The sequence below is a fragment of the Macaca nemestrina genome, chromosome 1 (assembly GCF_043159975.1).
Source record: "Macaca nemestrina isolate mMacNem1 chromosome 1, mMacNem.hap1, whole genome shotgun sequence".
Taxonomy (NCBI): Eukaryota; Metazoa; Chordata; class Mammalia; order Primates; family Cercopithecidae; genus Macaca; species Macaca nemestrina.
In genome coordinates this window covers 200,312,831-200,335,543 of record NC_092125.1, presented here as the reverse complement: position 1 = coordinate 200,335,543, position 22,713 = coordinate 200,312,831, and the positions used below count along the sequence as shown (strand labels likewise).

General features: G+C 47.8%; 1 protein-coding gene and 1 long non-coding RNA gene across 12 annotated transcripts in view; one reads left to right on the top strand and one right to left on the bottom strand.

Moving 5' to 3' along the window:
- LOC105495216 (CUB and Sushi multiple domains 2) overlaps window positions 1–22,713 on the bottom strand; it is a 656,530-nt gene that overhangs the window by 90,424 nt on the left and 543,393 nt on the right. For 10 of the 11 annotated variants that reach the window (XM_071096465.1, XM_071096467.1, XM_071096468.1 and 7 more), the window contains 8 exons: window positions 21,677–21,773; window positions 20,474–20,578; window positions 16,550–16,668; window positions 15,957–16,026; window positions 13,562–13,678; window positions 10,155–10,364; window positions 4,373–4,561; window positions 1,169–1,346 (listed from right to left, as the gene is read on the bottom strand). In XM_071096465.1, the coding sequence (XP_070952566.1) occupies window positions 1,169–1,346; window positions 4,373–4,561; window positions 10,155–10,364; window positions 13,562–13,678; window positions 15,957–16,026; window positions 16,550–16,668; window positions 20,474–20,578; window positions 21,677–21,773 (1,085 nt within the window). Of the gene's footprint in view, window positions 1–1,168; window positions 1,347–4,372; window positions 4,562–4,953; window positions 5,080–10,154; window positions 10,365–13,561; window positions 13,679–15,956; window positions 16,027–16,549; window positions 16,669–20,473; window positions 20,579–21,676; window positions 21,774–22,713 lie in introns of all 11 variants that reach the window. The other variant, XM_071096475.1, reaches the window with a different exon arrangement.
- On the top strand, window positions 5,004–7,845 carry LOC139363304 (uncharacterized). Its single transcript, XR_011623367.1, has 3 exons — window positions 5,004–5,089; window positions 5,878–6,060; window positions 7,742–7,845. It is a non-coding gene; the product is annotated as an uncharacterized lncRNA (long non-coding RNA).

Genomic DNA, 22,713 nt, shown 5'->3' with positions numbered 1-22,713 from the left:
CCAACTTGGTCTCCCAACATAGTTGATAGAATCGGTGAAGCTCACACTGATTCCTCATTCACCTGATTCTTCACCAGCCCAATGGGCTCCTGGGGGAAATTCAGGCTCCAGGGAGCAAGGGTGTGGGTCTTACCACAGGTCCTCTCAGTCTGGGGCAGCACTAGGACAGGGCTGAGGAGCTGGTGTAGGAACCTGCTGCTATGCACACCGGCTCCATTTCCTTGTCTTCCAAGCAAAGAGTATACCCACAATGCCTTCTGGGGCAAAGGATTTCTTCCCTGAAACCTTATCTAACCCCTCCTATCTGTTCCTAGCCATTGCTTGGAAATAATGCTGGAACTTAACCCGGGGCAGTCTGGGAATTTTGGAAGAGAATTCCCCTAACCCCTGATGATTCCCAGAATGGCAGTAACCACCAAACGAAGGAATTTTAAAATTATGTCCTCTTCCAAAGATCCAGTGGTTTGGGAAGAAACTGTCCAGGAAACTGCACATATCAAATGCTAATTTGTATTCCCAATTTAAAATTAACTCTTGTTATATATAACTACATAACTCAGAGCTGAGCTGTCCAATTCAGCCACTGCCAGCCACACATGGCTATTTACATTTAAATTATCAAGATTAAATAACAGTTAAAAATCAGATCCTCAGTCATATCCAAATGCTCTGTAGCCAGTGGCTACCATATTGGCCAGCATACACATAGAACATTTCCATCACTGCAGAAAGTTCTGCTGAAAAGTGCTGGCTCAGCACCAGATGACCAATGGGACGTCACAAAATTTCACTTCAAATCTCTTCAATTAGTCTGGGTGGCTTAGCCCAGGTACATGTAGAATGTTGGTTTGAACTCCGGAAATACTAAGAAAAGTCTGTGTACTCACACCTATTCCCATTAACACACCTGTTGGTACTTTCCCTGGCCCTGGCAGGGCTGCAGGCTGGGAGCCACTGCCCTCCCATTCCTCTCCCTTCAAGGAGCCATAATGGCCCATTGCAGCTGAGTCCCATTCCACTATGTTTATTTGAAACCCAGGAGGCTGACAGCCTTTAAAACCACTCAGCTCTTGGTTTTTCTAAACCAATAGGTAACTGACTGGCAATCCAGTGTAGAACCCCACTAATGCTCTTATCTAATTGGCTGTTGACATGGCACCTGGCCTACCAGATGGTGATGAAATCTCCAGAGGGCTCTGTCTGCAGCAGGCTGAGGTTGAGGCGGACGCCATGGCCCATGGGCACGGTGATCAGCCAGACACAGTCCTGGGAGCTGGAGTACGGGCTAGGGAACCCCGGGGAGTACACAGTGCCGTTGGAAGAAGTGATGTTCCCGCCACAAGGGACTGCCAAGAAGGGAACACAAACGTAAGTGCAGGGCCTCGGTACCCACCTAAGAATTCAGATGGCTTCATGAGGAACTCCCAGCTCCTAGAACTAATCATCCTGTCAGGGAGGTCAGGTGGGATGTGGGAGGGGAGGCCAAGCTGACGATGGCCACACCTGTTTCTACCCACCAGTCCCCACACAGAACACCCTGGCTAGCTCTCAACTGTCACCGCAGGCCCCTCTGTGTGTCTGCCTCAGCCTCCCTCTTTCTCTTTCTTATGAAGAGAACTGCCAAGAAGAAAGGATGCACTGAAGCTGTCCCCTTTCCCTTCCCAGCAATGGGAGGAAGCAGATGTTAGGGTCAGAGCTGCAGTGCTTTTGCTGGGAAGAGCTAAGAAATTGGGAAAATCTTTCTTTCTTTGATCTGCTCTTTCTAGAATGGTACTAGTGGTCTAGACTTTGAGTTGAGGGTTCCTGGGGTGAGGCTAAGGTTGGGTTCAAATCATAGCCGAACCATTTATTGAGCAGATACTCTTAGATAAGTAATTCAGCCTCTCTGAGTCTCCATTTCCTCGCCTGTAAAATGGGACTAAGAATACCTCCCCCATAGGATTGTGGTGGTGATGAGGTGAAACAATGCAGGCAAAATGTTCAGCCCAGGCGCCGGAAGAGGAGGCATTTGCTATGTAGATAAGATCCTCTCTCCTTATCTTCCTGTTCCCCAAAAGCAACACCCAATTTTAGTCTCACTGATTTAGGCCTCAGGCAGGGGGATGAAGAGACTTTGACATCTTCATGGTATTCAGAGTCAGTCACCAGGGAGGAAAACAGACAGGGATGGTGGACAAAAATCCCCAAACACCATGGTCCAGAATAATGAGTGTTGTAGCTGACACGAGGCATCGAGCAGACATCTGGACGGGGCAGACCAGACTGAGAGAGAATCCCAATAGACTCCAAGCAGAGGCCAGGGGTCCTGTGAATGCACATACATCCCGAAAGTGGTGCACAGGTACACGCCATCCCTGCTACATAAGCTGAATATCTCCTGGGTGCCAGGCACTGCCTGGGAGACAGTGGGGAGCAAGGTACTCTAGTTCTGTCCCAGGCACGCACACTACTGGGACACAGCCAAACACACCAGCATCTGTAGCACAGGCTGGACCATGTCATCATTGTGAATGCCACAGGGGTGTTTGGGGAGCCCTGCATCTGGTTTTGTAAGGATTTCTTTTGTTTTTGTTTTTGTTTTTGAGATGGAGTCTCGGTCTGTCGCCCAAGCTGGGGTGCAGTGGCGCGATCTCGGCTCACTGCAAGCTCCGCCTCCCAGGTTCATGCCATTCTTCTGCCTCAGCCTCCCGAGTAGCTGGAACTACAGGCGCCCGCCACCACACCTGGCTAATTTTTTGTATTTTTAGCAGAGACGGGGTTTCACCGTGTTAGCCAGGATAGTCTTGATCTCCTGACCTCGTGATCCACCCGCCTCAGCCTCCCAAAGTCCTGGGATTACAGGCGTGAGCCACTGCGCCTGGCCTTGGATTCTTGGTATAATTCACATTTATACTCAGACCTAAGGGATGACTAAGGCTAAGTAGGCAAGGTAAGAGAGAGGAATGCTGTATGGGAAAGGAACAACATATGCTAAGACCCAGAGGCAAGAAAACATGGCACACTGGAAAACAAAGTATTTCAGCTTAGCTGGAACATAAAATCTGTAAGAGTGGAGAATATGGGAGGTCAGCAGGGACTACGCCCTAACCTAAGGGTCATGTGTGCTATATTAAGCGGCTTAAAATTTGCCCTAAGGGACATGGGAGAAAGCAAGAGAGTATGGTGTTAGAGAAGCCAAGGGAAGAAGGTTTCTGAGGAAGAAGAGGAGCTTCTGGCTCAAGCCAGCAGACTGAGAAAGCGCTGCTCTTTTCTCTCTCCCATGATGCCATAAAGAGACAAACAAGGCATGAAAAGGGAAGAAAGCCCACGATGAGGCTTGTTGCACAGCACGTGATGGGCCAACAATTGTGGAATGACCCACCGGTTACGCACAGCAGAGCTCTGAAAATCTGAAAAATGAACTGAGGCTATAATAGTTTTAGAAATCACGGTTTTACATTCCAACACCAGAACGGCTCAGTTTCGCAAACAAGGTCCCTCTTTCCATCGAGAGTTAAACTGAGAGTTTGAGTCTGAGAGTGAGCCATCTGTGAAATCCTTCAGCTCTTGTGAAATATAAATGAGAAGTTCCATTTTACTGAGGAAGAACCTGAAGCTCAGAGAGGCAAAGGGGTTTGAGTTGGAGCCTGGGGTAATCTGATCCCAGACCTGGGGCACTCTTTCCTGGGTTATTGCCCTTGCTAAGGCTTCCTTTTTCAAGACAAATTCCTGCCTCTCCTCCAGGAAAATGCTGGGCTGCCAGAATGAAGAGGGAAGGCAAATGGAACTGAAGTGTGCAGATGAGGGTGGAGGCAGCACAAGCTCTTGGTCACCTTCCATCCAGGTTCTGGGTAAGGAAGAAGACCCAAGGAAGTGCCACCTCCAGCTCCCTGATAGATCAACTCAGGTCTCTCCAGTCCCGTGTAGAAGGAGAGTATAATGGAGCAGGGAGGGGGAAGATGAAGAGGGGAGCAAGAGAGTTCTTAGAAAGAGGCTTCATCCTCTTTTCCCTTTGGGCAGGTGCCTGGATTAACTCTACCTCTCCAGCCCTCAGCATACATTGGGCTCCCACTCCCTCACGTGGAACCTTCCCTTCCAATGGGGGTCCTCCAGCCTGTCAGGGTGGATCTTCCCCAGGGCTGGGTATGTCTTCCTCTTGGCTGTGGCCTACATCTCCTCCAGGTCCTCCCTAGTGCTGGCCCGGAGCCCTGTCACCAGGACCCTCTCCGTGGAGACGCTGGACCACACCATGTGAAAATAGGATGGACCATGGTTTGCCTGGACCTCCAGCCCTGGAGATCCCATGGAGCAGGCAGGTGGAACAGGGGATTGCTCTGGACCAGTCTCTACGAGCACCTGAGGAAGAACTGCTGGGGATGAGGGAGGGACATACCTTCACACTTGGGCAGGGGGTGGTCCCAGTTCCGGTTGGTGCCATGTTGACATGTGAGGACAGGATGTCCAGTCAATTGATACCCTGGGAGGCACTCAAAGGTCACTGATTGTCCCACGTTGTAGCCAGCTCCCCTCACAATGCCATTGGCAAAGGGCTCTGGGTCTGGGCACTCTTGAAGTTCATAGGCTGGAAAAGATTGGAAGAAAAAGTTGCTTTATTCTCTCCGACCAGAAAATAGGAGTGGCAGAGAGCACAGTGGTAAAGCCTCACGACTTGGACTCAGATGGACCTTTGTCATGTATGAGTCGTTGGCTTTGGGTAAGTAATTTAACTTCTGTACGCTTCAGTTTTCCTGTGTATAGAATGATTATTTTGAGGACTACGTAGGATAACACATGCATAGCTCTTTCCACAGTACTGGCACATGGTGAAAGCTCAGTAAATAGTATCTATTATTAATAATTCCATAGGAAAAGAAGACTCAAGGAAGACATTGCTCAACTGGACCTCTATTCACTGAACACCACTGGGGGCCAGGCGCTGGCCTAACTCCTTTCATGTTGCTTATCTCATTGAACCTTCACAACCAGGATCAAGTTCCCAGACATAGGAAGCGGCGACGGGAGGAGTTGAATTGGTTCTTTCCAACTCCGAGAGATCAAAACCTCTCAGGAAGGAAGAAATCTGGTGGGAGTAAGTCAAATCTGTGGCAAGGTGAGAAGCTTTTCAGAGGGAGTAGCTGGGCTGTGGGACGTGTGACTATCATAAAGCAAGTCCCTTCAAAGAGCAGGGAAGCTGCTTCCATGAGAGTGGGTGGCCTGATTCTATAGGAGATGCCTCCGTGGAAGCAGCTGAGGTCAGTCCATTGGGGAGAGGCCAGTGAGAGATTCCTGAGCAAGGCCTTTGATGAATTGGGTCCACAGGACACAGCAGCCTTTGTGGCAGTAATTGGGCCCACTCCACTCAGGAAATTGGCAGTGGGAGGGGAAAGAATGTTCCTACAGTGGGAATCCTCAGTGGAAGTAGTTGGGACCGGCTGGATGCTCCTTGGAAATAGATGTGTTTCTTATACGTAATAACAACGTCAATAACGCGGATCTCGAAGCTAACATTTCCTAAGCACTCACGTGATAATGGTGGCTGTGTTTCCATTCAGTACCTCAGAGGGCAGTCTCAGGGGAGGAATTGGGCAGGTTTCCCTGGGAAATCATCGAGGTAATTGGGTGTGCCAAAAACTGCGCAGCCACACGGGTGGGGCGGCTGCTCAGCCCCAGGACAGGCCTGGCCCTGCGGCACCGGGGTTTGGACCATTTGGCAATGAAAGTCTTAGCGAAAGCAGGGAGCCTTTTGCCCAGGGAGGCAACCCAATGGGATGGGTTGGGTCTTTGCAGAAAGGCTCAGGGTAACCATGTGGACCTAGAGATGGGGACGGAATGAAGGGAGTGGCTGTGTGTGAGAAGCCAGGAGCAGCCTTGATGAGAGCAGCTGGGCCTCTCCTACAGGAATCATCTCCAGTGGAAGGATCTAGGCTCTTCAAAAAGACAGAAACTTCAGTGAGAGTACCATGACACTGAGAGAAACCTCAGGGCCTGTTCCCCCGGAAGAAGAGGGCCATATAAGGCAGAAATAAACCCTAAGAGGAGGAAGCATGAACTTCCCCAAAGAAGGACTCCTCACGGGGGCAGGTGGGTTTGTTCTAAAGGGACACAAGTGGTGACAGTGGGAACACACTTCCAAATAGTGCCATAATCAGGTAGACACCATTTCAACCAAAATGACATTATTTTAAGACATTAATAATGATGATGCCTAGCATTTGGGGACAGTTCAGTTGTACGTCTTAGCTATTTCCCCAAGTTCTTTATAAACAGAACCCTCCTGAGAAATTGTCACGGAACACATTAAGCATGTAGGACCAGGAGGCCTGGCTAGGAGTTCTTTATGCTGCCACTAAGAACTTAATGGGAATCTTTACTCGAAGAAGAGAAAAGAAGACCCTAGCATGGGAAGTGCAGAGTGTCAATTGGAGGAATTTTGAGAAAGAGTAAAGAGTTGGACTTCTAAGGAAAGTCGAGGGGCCATAGTTGGACTTCTAAGGAAAGTCAAGGGGCCATAGAGAGCTGGGTCTGTCTGCCAGAAACAGCCTCAGTGAGGATAATGACTCGTTTATGAAGCTGGGTCTTTCCCCAGAGAAAAAACCTGGGGAGAGTGGTCAGAGCTTGCTTACAAGGTGCAGCTCCATATGGCAGAGGAAGGTGTAAACAGAGAGTGTGGGCTTATGGTCAGGGAGAATTATTTGGGCCTATCACAAACGATGAGGTCTCTGTGGGAGTACTTAGGCCTCTGGCCCTAGAGACAATCTAGGCCGAGAGGTTGGGATCACCCCAAATGAGAAGCCTTAATGGGGGTGTAGCCCAAGTCTGAGGGGGGCAGGTACCCCGGCGCCATGTGTGGCTCCACAGGAGTCCTTGGGACTGTGGCAGACAGGTGAACGCTGAGGGAGTAGCTGGGCCTGGGACTGAAGGCGAACATCCAGGCGAGTCCTGAAGGTCACACACTTGTGGGAGGAGGGGGCCCATTACAGGGTGGAAGCCCCGTTGGACGTTGCTGTGCCTCTCACATGTTGGGCCAACTCCTGGTGGAGGAGCTGGGTGTCTGAAGGCAACTCGCTGCCCCCTGGCCTCCCTACACAGGCAAAGTCTTCAGAGGAGGACTGGGCCTCTGGAGGCTGCAAACCTCAGCAGCAGAGACAGGCCCATCCCAGGGAGGGACGCTAGCCCCGAATGTTGGCTTGTCATCCAGGAAACCTCAGGGGGACAGAGGGGCCCCTTGTGCAGGGTGGCCATTGTGGGAGCATTTCCCAAGGTGCGGGCTGGGGAAGCAGGGGCGAGTGAGCCCAAGGCCAGGGCTCTGGGGGGTAGTTAGGCCTCTTCTGTTGGGGGAGTCAATGGAGAATCTGAAGTGGCCACATAGGGACAATTTTTACAAGGACAAGTGGGCTCATCACACGTGGAGCACAGTGAGTGGCCGGTCCCATCACAGGGATTCAGTGGCACGACTGTGCCTGTTGTCTAGGGTTAAGGCACAGTGCACGGGGTGGGCTCAAGGCAGCTGTCCCTGGCACAATGGTGGCACCACCATTCCTTATATTTATCAGACGGGGAAGGTCTCAGGGAGAAAGCACTTGGGCCTGGCAGGTGCTCAAGTGCTGAGCTGAAATGTGTCTCCCGAAACTCATATGCTCATGACTTCACTCCTTGTGAATATGACCTTACGGGAAATAGATAGGATCTTTACCAAACTTATGGATATTAAAATGAGGTCACTAGGGTGGGCTCTGATCCAATATGACTGGTATCTTTATAGAAGGTGGGAATTTGGAGACAGAGGCACATGAAGAGCACCAAGTGAAGATGAAGCCAGAGGTCGGGGTGATACTTCTAAGAGCTGAGAATCCAAGATTGTCATGAACTACCAGAAGCCAAGGGAGGGGCCTGGACAGAGTCTCCCTCATGGCCCTCAGAAGGAACCAACTCTGCTGACACCTTGGTCTTGAACATCCAGGCCCAGAGCCACTGGACAGTAAGTTTCTGTTGTTTAAGCCACCCAGTTTGTGGTACTTTTTTATAGTAGCCCTAACAAACTAAGACACAGGGAACGCCTTGGGGGAAGGCACTGCATCTGACTCTGAGAGGACATATTTGGGACCAAGTCCCTCCTGTGACATCACAGCCATCCGAAGCATCATGACCTGTTTGACAGGTACACACCTCCCAGATAATAGGCACAGACATCCTCGGGCAAGGCTGGCCTCTGTGATGAGCCTGCACACACCTTCCCTGGGTGTGGCAGCTGTACTAACACCAGTGAAGTGGCTCTGTCTGGGTGTAAGGCCCAGCTTCTCCTGAGGCTCCCTCTAGGTGACAAGCCCAGCCACACTCACCGTTCCGAGACGGACCCCGGAACCCTGAAGTCTCCTGTAGAACAGATTCAGTTGCACCTACCTCGTGGGATGCCCTTTAAGGCTTTCCCTAAATGACAAGCCCAGTCCCCGCTCAGTATTCTTCTCTGGCAAGGGAGGAGCTCCATCCACTCCACGTTATTTCCAGAATAAAGAAGTCAAGTCTCAGAAAGCTGCATATAGGATGGTACTCTTTATATAGAAAACATGCTCAAAAAATTTTATAGGATGTTACATAGTTTTCACAGGTACATGTAGCATACATGTATCCAGGCCTGGAAAGGTCACACCTAAACAACAGCTGTTTCTGGAGAATAATCCTGGGTTTGGAGGCTGCAGACAAAGAGAGCTTTGGCCTAACTTGTAAGGTTTTAATTTCTTTCTTGTATTTTTCTTTTTTAAAACAAGATAAATATGTTTGTAAATTGTTTAATTAAAAATTAACTTTAGAAAACAAAATTGCAAAACTATAGTACAATCCAATTTTGGCTAAAAATATAGCTACAGCAATATATATACTGAAAAAAGGGGGGAATATATATTGAATTGTTGAAAGTGTATATCTCTGCATAGGGTAATGATGGGTGGGATTATGGGAGGATTTTGACTTTCTGTGATGGGTATTAGGGCCTGAATATTTCTGTCCCCTCAAATTCCTATGTTGAAACCTAATCCCCCATGTGAGGGTATTTGGAGGCAGGGCCTTTGGTGGCCTACCCGCATAAATGGGATTAGTTCCTTTATAAAAGAGGCCTGAGAGAGTTCTTTTGCCCCTTCCAACATGTGAGGATGCAGTGAGAAGATACTGTCTATGAACTAGAAAGTGGGTCTTCACCAGACATGGAATCTGTTGGCACTGTGATCTTGGACTTCCCAGCCCTCAGAACTGTGATAAATAAATTTCTGTTGTTTATAAGCCATTTGGCTTATGGCATTTTGTTACAGCAGCCTGAGCTAACACAATGTGCTCACAAAATTATCTACAGTGTTTAAATATTTTTTTCTTTACAAACATGAATTAGTATTGGAAAAAAAATCTAAAAATATTTTTAAAAATTCAGTGGAAGAATCTGAGAAAGGTGTTAGAACAAATGCTTCAGTCAGTCACAATAAGGGAAGCATCCAAGTGGGATGTTGGGCTTACTCAGGACCACCATGTACAGTTGCACAGGTTGGGCACAATCTCCACATCCACAGGTGATGGATGGTCCACAACACAGGGGAACCTGAGTGTAGATGGGGCTCTTTCCAGGGAATGTCCCGGAAGGAGTGAGGCCTGTCACGGGATCACACCTCAGGGAGGTAGAGCTGTGGTGAGTGTGGTTGGGCCTCACAGGAAAACCTGCTCCTTGTGCAAGGCTTAGAGGTGCCCTTGGGACTGTTACTAGAATCCTCCATCCTGTCATAGGAAGAGCTTTGCTGAGAGTAATTGGGCTTGATGTGCAGGGAAGGACCCTGGGGAAGTAATTCAGTTCATCAAGCCCGAGGGGAAGTGACTGGCTGGACATTTGGGGATACCTGAGAAGGCAGAGATGGGACACTTGCCCAGGGATAACTACAGATTGGGAGCCTCAGAGGGTGCTGCTGGGCCTGCCACTCTTGAAAAGGCTGTGGGAGAACTTAAGCTGCCAAATGGGGTTAGATGGCCGTGGGGGCCGGAGTGATCTGCCACCAAAAGGAAGCTTCCCTGGCTGGACCTGCCACTGCAACCCACCCCTTCCGGTGTTCTGTCTTCCCCATGGAAGGCTGAGAAGGTGGGTGGTTGGGGTAAGAGATGGGGATAGACAGAGAAGCAAAGGCGGTGCTCCTTGTCCTTACCCTGATACTCCAGCTTGAATCCTGGCCGGTTCTGGGAGTGGTCGCTGTGGAAATACACGGTGGTCTCGTGGGATGTGGAGAGGAGGGAGCTCGGAAGCTCGTTTCCGCTGAATCTTCCCATCATGCGGCTAGTCTCATAGGGGCCATTCCGGATTTCGATGTAGTCGTGGTTGGGCTCGGTGGAGAAGTTCAGGAACTGGATGTGAGCTCCTGGGAGCAAGACAGAGGCAGACAGTGCCCAAAGCAACACAGTCCTGCCTCAAGTGTGCTGCCTCCTGGAAGCAGCTCCTGCCGGAGCCATGAGTCCCTACTATTGATTTCCCACCCAGCCTAGGCTCTTAGAACAGGCTTTGGGAATTGCCAGTCCAGTCAAGCCTCTTGTCTTTGACAGGGCTGAACTTAAGAGTGTATTATTCATTCAAAAATAAAGGCATCAGTCATTTCAGAGCTCCACTGGAGTTCATTTTATTTTGTTGAAAACAAAGTTCAGGGTCAACACTTGTTTTAATTTATGATTCATATGTCCAATATCAGCATAAAGATAGTTTTGCTAGAATAAACTTTCCATTTAAAAATAACACCCCCCATATTTAATCAAAAGACATGACCTTCAATACTGCTGTTTTCTAGAGCCCTTATGATAATTCAGAAACATAGGGCTTAGAAGTATACTTTGTCCCCTCTGTTCCATAAAGAAGCCAAACAAAGTTTACACTTTGGGATCTTAGTGAGTTAATCAAGACCTTCTAGCAACCTGACAGGTTAAATAAATCTAATTAAGTTCTTAATGTACATATTAATATACTGTTTCAAGAACAAAGGTGGGAACATTAATGTTTGTTTACTGATAAGATTTTTCAAAATTAGATCACTATGGAAAATGTTATTGAAGAAATATATTTACTGAGCATAGGAAAAAGCCCATACTGCATTGCTAATTGTAAAAATCAGAGGACAAAATAGTATGCTGTATACAATTCTAATTTTTGTATTATAAAACATGGAAGAATATTAATTCACTTGCTAAGAATATTTGCTGGGCATTTGCTGTACATCAGGGCTGTGCTAGGCATTGTACAGAATGAGCAAGATCAAGCAGGTCCTTGTCTTCATGAGACTTACATGCTAACGGTGGGGGACTAAGTCATTAGTGATTATCACTGCATGATGAGATTATAGATGGATTTTCATTTTGAAAATTGGCTTATCTGTACTATCTAATGAGCTCTGAATAAGCACATGAGTGTAATTTTTTTTTGTATCTGATCATTTAAAGAACAAAATAAAGACTTGACACTTAATGTTGAAGACCTTTCATCTCCTGCCCTGTTCCATTCCCCTCCTGCCCTCCACAGAAGCAATCACATGAATTTGGAAGATATCCTTCCAGTTCATGGTTTTGAATTCTTAAATATGTATCTGGGTTTATGCGTTTTCAACATTTACATAAATATTATACTGTGCATACTTTTTTTTTTACATAATATTGTGTTTTTCAAGGTCTATCCATGTTAATATACAAAAAGATAGTTCATTCATTTTAACTGCATGTTAATTCCATTTTATGAATTATCCAGCCACACAGTTCACTCCCCAATTCATGAACATGCAGATTGTTCCCAAGTTGCAGATAATTTTGCGATATTTTTTTTTTTTTTGAGACGGCGTCTTGCTTTGTTGCCCAGGCTGGAGTGCAGTGGCGCCATCTCGGCTCACTACAAGCTCCGCCTCCCGGGTTCATGCCATTCTCCTGCCTCAGCCTCCCGAGTAGCTGGGACTACAGGCGTCTGCCACCAAGCGCAGCTAATTTTTAGTAGAGACGGGGTTTCACCGTGTTAGCCTGTGATGAGCATCTTTGTACACATTATCGAAGGAGCCTCTACTTTTCATTCCACCGCCCAGGCATCGTCCCCTTATACAGGAGCACTGAGGGCTGCATGCTCACCAAAGGGGTTCTTTAAGGATGGCGGAATTTCTGACTTGAGCTCCGCGGAAAGAACTGGACTGTGACCGCCATCTAGTGGAGCAGCATGTAGCTGCAGCAGCTCTTTACAAGCTGAGACCAGGTGCCAAGTTAGGGACCTCGGCAGAATCCAACATTAACTTGAAAGCAAGGGATCCGGGGCCTCTGCGACTAGACCCAGCAGTAGCTTCTTCCCTGAAGCCTGAATTAGCACCCAGAACTTAGAGATGAAAATGGTGGCTGAACATAAGGACTTCCAAGGAAAGCCACCTCATTCACACTTCTGTTTGCCTTTGGATGTTGCCCTCCCCACCTTCTATCATCTTGGTTCTGTCCCAAGACTGGATGCAGAGGTATAGGGTCTCCCAGATCCTCTTAATGTCTCAAAGTCTGGAGTCTCCTAAGGCTGCCGAGGGTGTCATCGCTTCACACCCAGTTTCCTTCAGAAGATGGTACTGAACAGAAAATAACATCTTTCAGAGGGCCACCAAGCTCTCTCCTCCCCTCCAACCGGATTTAGAGAAGGCCAGTTAGACTGCTTTTCCCCAAAATCCCCTTCTCTAATATCTAATCACACTCCAGGCTGAATAATGAAGGGTAAAATGGGAGATCTTCATTTCTGGGGCTCACAGACTGGCATTTAGGGCTGTGCGGGCATAATCCCCTTGGGACATTTCATTCCTAGAAGCAGTGCAATGGCTGGGGCAAGATGACCCATGTGTAAGCCCATCGGTTCCATGTAAGCACAAAGCCCTCGTCCCTTCAACAGAGACATTTGGGGTTAAATGATATTCCCAGTGCATAATCCGTGGATCACCAGCAATTAAATTTTGTACCCACACTGATGTCCTCCACACCCTGACAACCTCCCATTGCCTGGCATACTCGAGCTCCAAAAACAGAACAAAAAACAAAAATAACCCCCCCCCCAAAAAAAAAACAACCTTCCCAATCTCTAGGCCATCTGGAATGTGCATACGAAGAAGAATGCAAACTCGATTTCACATTGATTTGGCTCAATTTAATTAGGATGATAAATCAGACATTGGAGTTAAAAGTACAACTTGGGGTCCAATCTCTGTACGACAGATTTCCTCCCCTTTTTAAAAAAAATCCCTGAGTAATTAATTTTTAATTTTTAATATCAAGTGATACAGTGTTAGGTATAACCCAAGTACTTTCTCATTCCACATTCCTGGATTTTAGTTTATGGCTCAAATAATAATAATGGCAACCCCTAAGATTTTTCTCCCCCTGTATGTTAATCTCTGCCATTCTTAATTGGTCTTCACAATTGCACAAGAGGTCAATAGATGAGAAAACAGAGAGGCAGAATGCTAAACAGGCTTGGCCCAAGGTTGTACTAAGAGATTTTGGCAGACAGTGGTTTTAAGCTCAGGGGTCTGGGCATGAAGCCTGTCTCCTCTGGGGGTTGGAGACTTACCAAAGCCCACGGGCAGTGCTATTTTCCAGGAGCAGTCCATGTTACTGGGGTAGTTGCCTGGGAAGCCGGGGCTCAGGATCACCCCCTCCATCTCCTCCACTGTTCCCCCACATTGTGCTGTGACAATGAGATGAGACAGAGGGTCAGGACAACATCAAGGGGTGTACAGCGCCCTGCCAATGTTTGGAAGCTCCCTTCAAGCAGCAGTTTTTAAGCTTTCATGAGTCATAAAGCCCCTTGAGAATCCAAAGGAATCTTCTTAAAAGACTATGCCCATGGGCAACATTCAGTATGTACATTCAGGAAGGGAAGTGCATTCTAGGACAGCCTAAAAGTCCACAAGCCCAAGTTATGGACCCTTGACCTTGAACATGCCCTTCACAGGTCAGTTCCCTGGTGAGGATGTGCAAGAAAAGTGAAGTTCTGTGCCAAAAGAAGTCCGATCATTTCTTACCCTATCCCCCAAATCTCCCTCTCCTCACTGCCCAATCCACTCTTCCAAGACTGCAGATAAAGGATAAAAAAGGCCCAGTCCCCATTCTGTGCCCGGCACCATGCCAGGCTCTTCTCAAATATGCATTTCAGGGGGCAGGGTGACTGGCAGGGGAGGCTCACCATGAGCCCATCCTCAGAAAAGTGACTGTGATCAGCGTTTCACAGGAGCCAACCATCAGGCTGTCTGAGTGACCCAAGGGCTTAGGGACATCTGATATGCCAATCAAGGTGAGTTCAGAGTCATCTGAGGATGCAGGGCTGGGGTACTCCTGCAGTCTGGTTAGTTGACATCAGTTCTTTTCTTTTGCATCTTATTAGGAAAAGGTTGCGTGAACAGAAAGGGGCTAGCCAGTCTTAGAGACCCAGGGAAAGGATCATAGAACAGGGATTGGCAGGTCCAGGCAAGTGTTTTCTGGGGAGAGGGCAGCTTGGCAAACAGACCCGAAAACAGTGCAGAGTAGGCTCCAGCCTCGACTGCCTGGGTCACCATCCCACCTTCACTTCCGATGGGATCATGGGCAAGTTCAAAACCCTCCAGAACTTAGTTTCCCACAACTGTAAAATGGAACTAGTGACAGCACCTATTTAACAGGGTTGTTATGAGGCCACATCAGAAAGGACTGCCTTTTACTTGGGACAAGGCTGGCATATGTTGTAAACCCCCAAAGAACAGCAGCTGCTGTTAAATGGATGGTTTCTATGGCAAGGTCTTTGTAGTCTCTAATGGGGGAAAGTGCCTTGGGCTGCCCATTCACATTTCTGGCCTGCTCCACAGATGCCCATGACCCACGCCGTGGTGAAACCACAGAGGAGAAATGCTGTCGTGCTTGAGTGTCACTCCCTTACCTCCCTGCACTTCCTACCCCAAGGTCAGCCTTGAAGGGCACCTCACAGTCGACTGGGCACCAGAGAACCTTAGGTTTCCATTCCTGACTCTGCCACTTCCTTTTTAATCCTAAAAGACTGAGATTTCTTGTTTGCAAATTGAGGGTAATGGTACCTCCCCTGAAGGGCTGATATGAGGAAATATGAAGCTCCATGCCTAGCATATAATAGATATTAAATAAACGTGCCTTTCTTCCTTGCCTAGCTGGACCAGGAGCTTCTGAAGGGGAGATGCTGTCTTTTCTTATGTCTACTGATCTGCTCATCACTGCTGTAGCACAGGGTAAGGGACGAAGCCAAGTCCTTGTTTCACACGTAACCCTCAGCATTTCTTTTTCTTTTTTCTTTTCTTATTTTTTTTTTTGAGATGGAGTTTTGCTTTGTCACCCAGGCTGGAGTACAGTGGTACAATCTTGGCTCACTGCAAGCTCCACCTCCCGGGTTCAAGTGATTCTCCTGCCTCAGCCCCCTGAGTAGCTAAGATTACAAGTGTGTGCTACCACATCTGCCTAATTTTTGTATTTTTAGTAGAGATGGGGTTTCACCATGTTGGCCAGGCTGGTCTCGAACCCCTGACCTCAAGTGATCCATCCGACTTGGCCTCCCAAAGTGCTGGGATTACAGGCGTGAGCCACTGCGCCTGGCCACCCTCAGCATTTCTTTATTAGATTTGTCTGTCTGTCCCACAAGAAGTTATGGGGGAAGCCCAAAGTGCCTAGAAATTTCATCTGGGATCTGATTGATTAACTGGAGCCAGAACGGTCATCATCATGTTTTCAAATGGGCAGACCTCCTGTAACTTTTCATTTGGTGGGGCAGAGGATTCCAAAAGTCATGACTGTGTTAAACGGGAGTTACAGATTATAAAAACATCAGTTTAAAACGACTGACTTGGAACAAATCCAGAATATCAGACTTTCTTCTGATTTGAACTTGAACTCAATGATACACTACTGAGCTAAGATCCCTGAGAGAAAATGGGTTGGAATGAATTGTAAAGTCTGGGCTCTCTTACCAATACAGAGTGGAGGAGGGTAGTTCCATCGCCGCACGGTTCCGGGCATGCAGGAGATGTGGGCGTGGCCCTGGAGGAATCAGGAACAGGGATGGGCTAGCTGTCCCCGTGGGCACAATTGTATGTACAACCAGGGGCTGTACAGGGGTCTGGTTCAGGGGCCTCATGTTAAGAAACAAGATACACAAAGACACACAGATCCACTGTGGGATGGGAGTAAGGCAGAGGGAGAGAGAATTTGGGGAAGGACAATTATTAACAACCATTACTAAAGAATTCTCATTATTAGAGGTTTCCTTGTGAGATTCCTTTAATTACTAAATTCCCTGATGGCCTTCAAAGGGAAATTAAATTTCCCTAAAGCCGAATGAAACCCAACTTTGCAGGAACACATTGGAGGTTGGCTTGTGCCAAATTGTTAAAGTCAGCAGAGTTTATCTTTCGCATGAACAGCTCCAGGAGAGGATTATGGTACCCAGGGGACCTGGGGGCTGCTCCCTGTTCTTTGGTGACTGTAGCTCTGCTGGTACAAGGCTGGCCAACCACATCTCAGGGGACACCTGTTTCCTGCTCTAGGGTGTCAGGGGAGGTACCTGGAGGGCATATCCCGGCTCACACTGGAAAGACACTACATCATTCACCAAGTAGCGCTCGCCAGTCTTCACCCCATTACTGGGCACAGCAGGTTCCGGACAACTGCTCAGGCCCACCGCTAGACAAGACAGAGACAGAAGGAAAGGAGAATGGACTAGCCCAGCAGGTCAGCATGGCGGTAGGCTGGGGTGATGCTGGCGGCAGGGAGAAGGGGTGCCTCTAATTTGTGCTTTCTCTCATCTTGTAGGCTAGTTCTTCCCAACTGTCTTCACCTTGCAGCACACAGAGAAAAACAGAATATTTACATGGCATGGAGGCTCAACAGACCAAAGCTCCTTGGGGAAGGTGGGTGTGATCCCAGGGGATGCTGGCTGTCCTGTCCACCCACTGAGCTCTTAGAGAGGGGGCTTAGCTAGGAAGACTTCTCTGCATGTTCTCTTCCCACATCCCTCCTGCTTCCTACTCTTAACTCCCCTCTGTCTTCCTTATCCTAAGAAGACAGATCCTGTGGACTAAGACAGAGCGGGGGGGAGGGAGAGAGAGAGAGAGAGGAGAGAGAGAGAGAGAGAGAGAGAGAAAAGAAAGTCAAGAAGGAAGGAGAGCAGGGAGGGACGTATCAGCGATGCTCAGGGGCTCAGTTAGAGTCAGTTAGAGTCAGACCAAACCCAGTCTGACCCCAGGTCTGCCAAGTAGAGGCCAAGACCTGAGGCCACATGAGCTCATGTCTGACCCTGTCCCCTGCTCTCCCTGCCTCCCCTCCTAAAATGGTCCTCATCCTGCTTTGAATCCCTCCCTGGCTGCCTCTCACACAGCAAATGGGAGTGTAGCATTTCCAGACAGGGGGCTTCCTGCCTCTTCTGTGCTTTGCAGGAGTCCATGTACAGGTGCAGGCACTTCAGATGCACTAAAAAGTTTCTGTGCCTTGCTGGACTGGACTTGGAGGGCACTTCTCCAGGGGCAAGGGCTAGAAGACTCATAAGGAGGCGGAGAGGTAGCTGTAAACTCTAAAGTGGTCTTCTTCATCAAGGCGGCAGAAAGGGGTGGATGGCGAACTATGTACCCGGGTGGCATGGCCCAGAGAGTGTGGGAGATGGCAGCCTCGGCCCTTCTGGAGGCTCCCTTGGGGGATACAGGCTCCCTGAGGAGTCCACCTGTATCCAGTGCCCACAGGCAGCTAGGGGCTCATGGAAAAGAAACAGGGAAGGATCAATCAGCCTAGACCACCAGCCACCAACCCATCTTCCCAGGCAGCAGCAGATGAGTCCTCATGCCACATTCAGAGATGAGACTCTGATAACTACATGTGCTTTTTTTCCTTCTGAGGGAAACTCACATATAACAAAATGCACAAATTGTGCATGAACGTGGTAATAATCAAGTAAACATCATAATCTTGAGTGTACCTGTGCTGAGTTTTGACAAATGCCTGTACCTTTGTAACCCAAACACCTGTCAAAACCACAGAACGTTGCTATCACTCTGGAAATTCCTTCACACTCTTCGCAGGCAATTCCTGTCCCACATGTGTTTTTAAGATGTGAGTGTGATATTTGGAAATGAAAGCTCTCTGAGCCTTGTCCAAAACTCTCAGCAGCTGAGACAAAAGACCCCAAGGACAAGCATTAAAAAAATCATCAAACTGAGTTTCAAGTGATTCATTTGTCATCTTGTCTATTTCTCCCCCTTCCTCTCCATACTCCAAGTAGAACAAAACTCACTATTTAGTGCAGTGGTTGCAACTAAGTAGACTGACTTATTGGAAAGACCTACTTACCGTCCAGTGATGGACAGAAAAGTGAATGAGAACAAAAAAGCGTGGTAGGAAGAAAAATGGAATGGGAGAAAGGTGAGGCTGAAGAGAAAAATGGAGGGAGATAGAGAAAAGTCCATTCTAACTTATCTTACGCTACACAGATTGATTTTATTTAAGCCATGCTTACAGCAAAGGAAATTTTTTTTATCATATGTAATGTATTACTTTTGAAAGCATATTGTTCCATTTCCATTTAAATTAAATAAACATTAATTATGAATCATAGCAGTGGATGTGACTTTTCAGTACCCTTCGAAACCATTTGCCTCTACAATAGCAGTTAATTCTCTATCGTCTGTGAGCTCTTTGTAGATTATCCTACAAAATAAAGTATAACTACAGGGCCCTGGCTCCTAGGAATTCCAGTCTCCAAATACAGTGGGAAGCTCTGTTTCTCCCTCCTAGCTCTTCCCATCATGAGGGGACAACATATGAAATGTCAGCTACTGAGAAAACTGCCACTCCCCTTGGACAAATAAAATTGAGAAGAGGTGGATTTTTTCCTGGGAATGAGGCAGTAGAATGGTAAAGTGATTTAGGAAGAAAATGTGTCTTTGGAAGAAGAAAGAACAGAGAGGATTCTAGGGAACATTTAAGAACTCAAAATATTGGATAGAGAAACAAAACTGGAGAGAACAGAGAAGAAGGAGTAAAAGGAAAAAATGTGATTTAGTCAAGAAACCCAGGATATTTCACTGCACCAGGGGAGTGAAGCCTTACACATCTGCTGGGAGGAGTCTCAGAGGTCCCTGTCCTACCCTCTGCCCTGCAGGGTCTGCTTCTAGCTGTCCTGAGCTGGGTCTTTTTTATTTTTTCCAGGTGCATGCTTCAGTTCTTTCAGGTGATGAGCATCCTGGGATCTATGTAATTCTTTCCGAAGCAGGTGGATGAAGTTCATTTGTTTCACAGACCCAGGTAGGCATGTGTGTAACATATAGTTCTGACCCAATCAGGCATCTAGCACCAGGTGGGCCTTCTTTCTGCTCAGGCCCATGCTGTCACAGATGGTCAAGCCAACCATGCCTTCCTACATTTTTCTCTTCCTGTTGCAAACCTAACAACTCAGGCATCTGCTTCTGCAAGGCCTAGCTTTAGCTCCTTTCCTTTGTACTTTCTTAGCACCTCAGGTTTCACTAAAATGACTGTGTCCATGTCCATCTCTCCCTCTAGATTTTGTGCTTTTGAAGGCAGGGGCCTTGTCTTATTCACCTTTGTTCTGTGGAGACCTAACACAGGGCGTGGCACATTGCAGGTGCTCAATGTTTCTTCACGACATTTGCTTCTAAACCTGCCCACAACCATTCTCTCCCTTGAACCACTTCTCTACCATCTAGAGTCATCCAAGAGAGCACCTGTAATGCTGTCATGCACCTCTCCGTATCTACCTCTCTCTAGTGGACTTTGACTGACCCATCTTAATTGTTCCCAATCCGAGCACAGTGCCTGGCATGTTGTAAATGCTCAATAAGTATACGCTGAATAAAAGTGCAAAAAATGCTGCTGCCTACCTATTCTTCCCTGTACCCAGTGGAGAAAGGGGGTGGGGCAGGCAGTCCCAGTATGCAAGCAGTTTCCCTAGAAACCTCTTTCTTTGATCCCCAGAAGGCACATCCACAAATCTTTTTCTGTGAAGAGTATTTAGTAGTGACCACTGAGGGATGCCAGAAGCCAGGATATAAGGGTTTGAGCCTGCAGTGAGAAATCTGGTAGAAGATGAGTGAGGTATCCAATGAGAGGAGGAACTTCAAAAATAATCGCATCACAGAACTAGGGGTTAGAGAGGCCAGGTTTTAGAACTGGGGGAGGAAGGCACAATATTCTTACATCCCAATTATATACTGGGACCTTGGCCAATGCAAGTCCCCTTTCCATACCTGGTGTGGATACTGAGCAGGCATACAGGTTTTCGAGTAACAGACACTTGGACGAGAACTCAGCCTTGAGGAGGTTTCAGACCTTCTCCAGGCTTTAGCATCCTCACCTAGGCTTGTGGGAAGGCTTACGTGGGATGGACAACATGCAGCTCCAATATAACCCTTGCTCAGAAGGGGCTCAGTAACTGCTAGGTCCCACCCTGAACCCTGTACCAGCCAAGACCCCGGATTCTTACTTTTGTATTCCAAGTGGAAGCCAGCTGCAGATACGCTGATATCTGAGTAGAAATGAAGGTAGAGCTGGTTGGAGGTGCTGTTCAGAAGGGCAGGCACAGTTGTTCCTAGGGCAAGGATACCAGGGGTCATTTAAGTTTGGCTCCTCCAGGCCCTTGCATTCCTTCCCATTCTTCTGGATTTTGCTACCTGCTGACATTCTGCTCCCAAGGCCCCCAGATGTCCCCAGTTATGAAACTCACTAAATGACAAATTAGCACTCCTCAGAGGGCTAGGTGTCCAATGGCTGAGGGAGGGGAAACTCTAATCTGCTTGCTGTAAAATGAGCAGCGGCAGGGCCATGTGTCCACAGGAGGGTGAGGTATGAGTTCGGTCTCCTCTTAGCCATCTTCAGGATAGCTCTGACCCATATTATTCTCTGGGCAGTCCTGCAGGGTGGACAGTTTATCTGGAGCATGTGACTCCTCTTTATCTCCTGGCCATCTAGAGTTCTGGGCCTAAAAGATTCAGATAATTGCCCTGGCCACTGGGCACAGCTATACACCACACTCAGTCAGAATTCCATCACTAGAATGGCAAAATGGTGTTGCCACTTTGGAAAACAGTTAGGAAGTTCCTCCAAAAGTTAAACATAGAGTTCCCCCATGACCCAGCAATTCCACTCCTAGGTGTATACTCAAGAGAAGTGACAACATGTGTTCACACCAAGACTTGTGCATGAGCATTATTCATAACAGCACACAAGTGGAAACAAGCCATTGACTGATGAACAGACACACAAAATATGCTCTGTCCTTACAATGACGTGCTGAACCATACTGTGACTTGGTGAACTTTGGAGACATCATGTTAAGTGAAAGAAGCCAAACACAGAAGGCTTCCATTTATATGAAATGCCCAGAATAGGCAAATGCATAGAGATAGAAAGTAGATTGCTGGTAACTAGAGGTTAGGTGTGGGCTGGGGAGGGGAGTGCAAATGGGTACCTGGTTTTTTTTGGGGTGGTCAAAATGCTCTGGGACTAGATAGTAGTGATGGTTGTAGGACCTTTTGAATCTACTGAAAACCACTGCTGTGTCCACTTGAAAATGGTGAATTTCATGGAATATAAATTATATCTCAATAATAATAATGATAATAGCAATGTTCATGATGATGAGTTCTAGCACCACCCTCCCAACTGAAGTCCCTGGAAACCAGCTTACCTGAGAAACTCCCCAGCATGGTTACAGTGTTATCTGCACCATCAAATACTTCCAGGGAGTCCCAGTTCTGCTCTGTGACAAAACTGATGACTTGGATCTGGGAAGGCAGAGGATTGAATTGTTGGTTAGGCAGCCTACGTCCCTCCCTCCTTCTCTGCTTTCCCTTTCTGCCTTTCCCATAGTTAATTCAAATTTGTTGAGCATCTACTCTGGGCCTAACACTATGCTAGTCCCTTCCAATAAAAGTAAGATGCAGCCCCAACTCCAAGGAGCTCGTTGTCCAGTGGGGAAGACAGATGTGGAAAAAAATGATTAGAAGACAGTGGGATATTTTGCAAAGTAGAGAATGGGGAAAAGAAATTCCAGGAAGTGGGAAGACAGTCTCACTGACTGTCTCCTCATCTCTGGAACATTCCTCGGGTTTCTCCACTTTCCTGCCTTGATTGCATCAGATGTCCTGCAGCAATGAGCCCATAACCCACTCCTGCCCGGATCTGTCTGCTGGAGTCCCAGTTTGCTGCCTCTCCTTTGGCCTTGCAGGCTCCTGACCCTCTTCCATGCCTTGGCACCAATGCTGGGGACTCCCTTTGCCTGGCTCTTACCCCTGGGTACCAGTTATGCCCCCAGTTCAGCTTCTACAGCTCAGGCTGTGTGAGGTTCCCTAGGTGTGTGCCTGGCAGTTCTCTGTGCTTCAGCTGTGCTGGGTGCTTTGCTCTTTCTTCTCATCAGCACTGCCTCCCTTCTAACCCTCAAAATCTTAAGAAAATCTTTAGCCATTTGAGAAACAACTTCTATGAATCCTTCCCACACTTCAGATTCCAGCTCCAGGCCCATTCCTTCTTTTAGCCTCCCCTCCTGGCCAGGGCCAAGTGATGTCCACCTCTCCTCCTTCCTGGATTACCCAACTCCCACCGCATGCCCCTGAAGCTCTTGGGGTCTGGAACCTACTGTGTTTTCTGCTTGGGGGCCACATCTCCACATTTGGACTGAGTCTCCTTAGCCACAGGGCCAGGTGCAGGGCTGATATGTCTCTTCCT